General features: G+C 43.4%; 1 protein-coding gene across 2 annotated transcripts in view; it reads right to left on the bottom strand.

The window, feature by feature from the left end:
• LOC128698710 (protogenin) overlaps positions 1-6,642 on the bottom strand; it is an 865,689-nt gene that overhangs the window by 181,973 nt on the left and 677,074 nt on the right. For both annotated transcript variants that reach the window (XM_070097691.1, XM_070097692.1), the window contains one exon: positions 3,745-3,889. In XM_070097691.1, the coding sequence (XP_069953792.1) occupies positions 3,745-3,889 (145 nt within the window). The remainder of the gene's footprint in view (positions 1-3,744; positions 3,890-6,642) is intronic.

Below are 6,642 nucleotides of genomic sequence, written 5' to 3'. Positions count from 1 at the left end.
TTTGTAGTTCTGCCTGGTCTTTGATCGAATGAATTCTTCTCATCAACTTCACGTCATCTGCAAACAGGGACACCTCAGAGTCTATTCCTTCCGTCATGTCGTTCACAAATACCAGAAACAGCACTGGTCCTAGGACTGACCCCTGTGGGACCCCGCTGGTCACAGGTGCCCACTCTGACACCTCGCCACGTACCATGACTCGCTGCTGTCTTCCTGACAAGTATTCCCTGATCCATTGTAGTGCCTTTCCTGTTATCCCTGCTTGGTCCTCCAGTTTTTGCACCAATCTCTTGTGTGGAACTGTGTCAAACGCCTTCTTGCAGTCCAAGAATATGTGTGTGTGTGTGTGTGTGTGTGTGTGTGTGTGTGTGTGTGTGTGTGTGTGTGTGTGTGTGTGTGTGTGTACTCACCTATTTGTGGTTGCAGGGGTCGAGTCTTAGCTCCTGGCCCCGCCTCTTCACCGGTTGCTACTGGGCCCTCTTTCTCCCCACTCCATGAGCTTTATCAAACCTCGTCTTAAAACTGTGTATGGTTCCTGCCTCCACTACGTCATTTTCTAGGCTATTCCACTGCCTTACAACTCTATGACTGAAGAAATACTTCCTAATATCTCTCTGACTCATTTGTGTCTTCAACTTCCAATTGTGGCCTCTTGTTTCTGTGTCCCCTCCCTGGAACATCCTGTCTTTGTCCACCTTGTCTATTCCACGCAGTATTTTATATGTCGTTATCATGTCTCCCCTGACCCTCCTGTCCTCCAGTGTCGTCAGGCCGATTTCCCTTAATCTTTCTTCATAGGACATTCCCCTTAGCTCTGGAACTAACCTTGTGGCAAACCTTTGTACTTTCTCTAGTTTCTTGACGTGCTTTATCAAGTGCGGGTTCCAAACAGGTGCTGCATACTCCAGTATGGGCCTGACATACACGGTGTACAGTGTCTTGAACGATTCCTTACTAAGGTATCGGAATGCTGTTCTCAGGTTTGCCAGGCGCCCATATGCTGCAGCAGTTATCTGATTGATGTGTGCTTCCGGAGACATGCTCGGTGTTAAACTCACCCCAAGATCTTTCTCCTTGAGTGAGGTTTGCAGTCTTTGGCCACCTAGCCTACACTCTGTCTGTGGTCTTCTGTGCCCTTCCCCTATCTTCATGACTTTGCATTTGGCAGGATTAAATTCGAGAAGCCATTTGCTGGACCAGGTGTCCAGTCTGTCCAGGTCTCTTTGAAGTCCTGCCTGGTCCTCATCAGATTTAATTCTCCTCATTAACTTCACATCATCTGCAAACAGGGACACTTCTGAGTCTAACCCTTCCATCATGTCGTTCACATATACCAAAAATAGCACTCGTCCTAGGACCGACCCCTGTGGGACCCCGCTCGTCACAGGTGCCCACTGTGATACATCATTACGTACCATGACTCGTTGTTGCCTCCCTGTCAGGTATTCTCTGATCCATTGCAGTGCCCTTCCTGTTATATGCGCCTGATGCTCTAGCTTCTGCACTAATCTCTTGTGAGGAACTGTGTCAAAGGCCTTCTTGCAGTCCAAGAAGATGCAATCAACCCACCCCTCTCTCTCGTGTCTTACTTCTGTTATTTTATCATAAAACTCCAGAAGGTTTGTGACACAGGATTTGCCTTCCGTGAATCTGTGCTGGTTGGCATTTATACTCTTGTTCCATTCCAGGTGCTCCACCACTCTCCTCCTGATAATCTTCTCCATAATTTTGCATACTATACACGTCAATGACACAGGTCTATAGTTTAGTGCCTCTTTTCTGTCTCCTTTTTTAAAAATGGGAACTACATTTGCCGTCTTCCAAACCTCAGGTAGTTGCCCAGTTTCCAGGGACGTGTTGAAGATTGTGGTAAGTGGCACACACAACATATCTGCTCCCTCTCTAAGGACCCACGGGGAGATGTTGTCCGGTCCCATTGCCTTTGAGGTATCGATGTCCCTTAGCAGTTTCTTCACCTCCTACTCATCTGTATGTATGTCGTCCAACACTTGTTGGTGTATTCCTTGCTGGTGTCCCCATCTGGTCTGTCCCCCCAGAGTCCTTCCTGTCTCTACTGTAAATACTTCCTTAAATCTCGTGTTGAGCTCCTCACATACCTCTTGATCGTTTCTTGTGAGTTCTCCACCTTCTTTCCTCAGCCTTATCACCTGGTCCTTGACTGTTGTCTTCCTCCTAATGTGGCTATACAGCAGTTTTGGGTCAGATTTGACTTTCGATGCTATGTCGTTTTCATACTGTCGCTGGGCCTCCCTCCTTATCTGTGCATACTCGTTTCTGGCTCTTCTACTAATCTCCTTGTTTTCCTGGGTCCTATGCCTCCTGTACCTTTTCCATTCTCTGTTGCACTTAGTTTTTGCCTCCCTACACTTTCGGGTAAACCAAGGACTCGTTTTGGTCTTCCTATTATTTCTGTTTCCCTTGGGAACAAACCTTTCCTCTGCCTCCTTGCACTTTGTTGCCACATATTCCATCATCTCGTTTACTGATTTTCCTACCATTTCTCTGTCCCACTGAACCTCCTGCAGGAAGTTTCTCATACCTGTGTAGTCCCCCCTTTTATAGTTTGGCCTGTGTGTGTGTGTGTGTGTGTGTGTGTGTGTGTGTGTGTGTGTGTGTGTGTGTGTGTGTGTGTGTGTGTGTGTGTGTGTGTGTGTGTGTGTGTGTGTGTGTGTATGTGTGTGTGTATGTGTGTGTGTGTGTGTGTGTGTGTGTGTGTGTGTGTGTGTATGTGTGTGTATGTGTGTGTGTATGTATGCGTATGTGTATGTGTGTATGTGTGTGTATGTGTGTATGTGTGTGTATGTGTGTGTGTGTGTGTATGTGAGTGTATGTGTATGTGAGTGTATGTGTATGTGAGTGTATGTGTATGTGAGTGTATGTGTATGTGAGTGTATGTGTGAGTGTATGTGTATGTGAGTGTATGTGTATGTGAGTGTATGTGTATGTGAGTGTATGTGTGAGTGTATGTGTATGTGAGTGTGTGTATGTGAGTGAATGTGTATGTGAGTGTATGTGTATGTACTCACCTAGTTGAGGTTGCGGGGGTCGAGTCCGAGCTCCTGGCCCCGCCTCTTCACTGATCGCTACTAGGTCACTCTCCCTGAGCCGTGAGCTTTATCATACCTCTGCTTAAAGCTATGTATGGATCCTGCCTCCACTACATCGCTTCCCAAACTATTCCACTTACTGACTACTCTGTGGCTGAAGAAATACTTCCTAACATCCCTGTGATTCATCTGTGTCTTCAGCTTCCAACTGTGTCCCCTTGTTACTGTGTCCAATCTCTGGAACATCCTGTCTTTGTCCACCTTGTCAATTCCTCTCAGTATTTTGTATGTCGTTATCACGTCCCCCTTATCTCTCCTGTCCTCCAGTGTCGTCAGGTTGATTTCCCTTAACCTCTCCTCGTAGGACATACCTCTTAGCTCTGGGACTAGTCTTGTTGCAAACCTTTGCACTTTCTCTAGTTTCTTCACGTGCTTGGCTAGGTGTGGGTTCCAAACTGGTGCCGCATACTCCAATATGGGCCTAACGTACACGGTGTACAGGGTCCTGAATGATTCCTTATGTGTGTGTGTGTGTGTGTGTGTGTGTGTGTGTGTGTGTGTGTGTGTGTGTGTGTGTGTGTGTGTGTGTGTGTGTGTGTGTGTGTGTGTGTGTGTTTGTGTGTGTGTGTGTTTGTGTGTGTGTGTGTAATCCAGTACATTAAGTGTGTGCACTCACCTGTCATCTTGAGGTAGACGTTGCTGTTCGTGGGTCCAGGTGAGTGAGGCATTGGGCTGAGAGTCGATTTGGCACGAAAGTCGCAGTGCCTCCCCTGTCACCACTGTCACGTTGCAAGGCGACAAAATGAAGTTCTTGCTCAAACCTGAAATGAACAAAATAAAGAGAAAAAATTCAATGCGTCTTACATGCCAGATGTTTGTTCAAGTCGTACCCTTCAGAGGTTCCCTGATGCTGGTGAGGGGCTCCTGATCTAGGGAATTAGAGCTAGCTTCCACTTCCCTGGATCGAACTTGAATACCTCCAAATTCCCAGAAACTGTAAGACCCCTATGAGTTTAGTGCTTCCCCATAAATACAACACTAATAATATTACTACGAACTGAATACAACTCGCAATTTCAACCCCAAGAACAATAATAAGCTAGACAACCAGAACTATGATAACAACCACCCTGTGTAAGCTAGATAACAATCACTGTGTAAGCTAGATAACAATCACTGTGTAAGCTAGATAACAATCACCCTGTGTAAGCTAGATAACAATCACTGTGTAAGCTAGATAACAATCACCCTGTGTAAGCTAGATAACAATCACCCTGTGTAAGCTAGATAACAATCACCCTGTGTAAGCTAGATAACAATCACCCTGTGTAAGCTAGATAACAATTACCCTGTGTAAGCTAGATAACAATCACCCTGTGTAAGCTAGATAACAATCACCCTGTGTAAGCTAGATAACAATCACCCTGTGTAAGCTAGATAACAATTACCCTGTGTAAGCTAGATAACAATCACCCTGTGTAAGCTAGATAACAATCACCCTGTGTAAGCTAGATAACAATTACCCTGTGTAAGCTAGATAACAATTACCCTGTGTAAGCTAGATAACAATCACCCTGTGTAAGCTAGATAACAATCACCATGTGTAAGCTAGATAACAATCACCCTGTGTAAGCTAGATAACAATTACCCTGTGTAAGCTAGATAACAATCACTGTGTAAGCTAGATAACAATCACCATGTGTAAGCTAGATAACAATCACTGTGTAAGCTAGATAACAATCACTGTGTAAGCTAGATAACAATCACCCTGTGTAAGCTAGATAACAATCACCCTGTGTAAGCTAGATAACAATCACCATGTGTAAGCTAGATAACAATCACCCTGTGTAAGCTAGATAACAATCACCCTGTGTAAGCTAGATAACAATCACTGTGTAAGCTAGATAACAATCACTGTGTAAGCTAGATAATCACTGTGTAAGCTAGATAACAATCACCATGTGTAAGCTAGATAACAATCACCCTGTGTAAGCTAGATAACAATCACTGTGTAAGCTAGATAACAATCACCCTGTGTAAGCTAGATAACAATCACTGTGTAAGCTAGATAACAATCACTGTGTAAGCTAGATATCACCATGTGTAAGCTAGATAACAATCACCCTGTGTAAGCTAGATAACAATCACTGTGTAAGCTAGATAACAATCACCCTGTGTAAGCTAGATAACAATCACCCTGTGTAAGCTAGATAACAATCACTGTGTAAGCTAGATAACAATCACCCTGTGTAAGCTAGATAACAATCACCCTGTGTAAGCTAGATAACAATCACTGTGTAAGCTAGATAACAATCACCCTGTGTAAGCTAGATAACAATCACTGTGTAAGCTAGATAACAATCACCCTGTGTAAGCTAGATAACAATCACCCTGTGTAAGCTAGATAACAATCACCCTGTGTAAGCTAGATAACAATCACCCTGTGTAAGCTAGATAACAATCACTGTGTAAGCTAGATAACAATCACCCTGTGTAAGCTAGATAACAATCACCCTGTGTAAGCTACATAACAATCACCCTGTGTAAGCTAGATAACAATCACCCTGTGTAAGCTAGATAACAATCACCCTGTGTAAGCTAGATAACAATCACCATGTGTAAGCTAGATAACAATCACCCTGTGTAAGCTAGATAACAATCACTGTGTAAGCTAGATAACAATCACCCTGTGTAAGCTAGATAACAATCACCCTGTGTAAGCTAGATAATCACCCTGTGTAAGCTAGATAACAATCACCCTGTGTAAGCTAGATAACAATCACCATGTGTAAGCTAGATAACAATCACCCTGTGTAAGCTAGATAACAATTACCCTGAGTAAGCTAGATAACAATCACCCTGTGTAAGCTAGATAACAATTACCCTGTGTAAGCTAGATAACAATCACCATGTGTAAGCTAGATAACAATCACCATGTGTAAGCTAGATAGCAATCACCATGTGTAAGCTAGATAACAATCACCCTGTGTAAGCTAGATAACAATCACCATGTGTAAGCTAGATAACAATCACCATGTGTAAGCTAGATAACAATTACCCTGTGTAAGCTAGATAACAATTACCCTGTGTAAGCTAGATAACAATCACCCTGTGTAAGCTAGATAACAATCACCCTGTGTAAGCCAGATAACAATCACCATGTGTAAGCTAGATAACAACCACCCTGTGTAAGCTAGATAACAATCACCATGTGTAAGCTAGATAACAATCACCATGTGTAAGCTAGATAACAATTACCCTGTGTAAGCTAGATAACAATCACCATGTGTAAGCTAGATAACAACCACCATGTGTAAGCTAGATAACAATCACCATGTGTAAGCTAGATAACAATCACCCTGTGTAAGCTAGATAACAATTACCCTGTGTAAGCTAGATAACAATTACCCTGTGTAAGCTAGATAACAATCACCATGTGTAAGCTAGATAACAATCACTGTGTAAGCTAGATAACAATCACCATGTGTAAGCTAGATAACAATTACCCTGTGTAAGCTAGATAACAATTACCCTGTGTAAGCTAGATAACAATTACCCTGTGTAAGCTAGATAA

The sequence above is a fragment of the Cherax quadricarinatus genome, chromosome 59 (genome assembly GCF_038502225.1).
Source record: "Cherax quadricarinatus isolate ZL_2023a chromosome 59, ASM3850222v1, whole genome shotgun sequence".
NCBI lineage: Eukaryota > Metazoa > Arthropoda > Malacostraca > Decapoda > Parastacidae > Cherax > Cherax quadricarinatus.
This window is presented reverse-complemented; position numbering and strand designations above follow the sequence as displayed.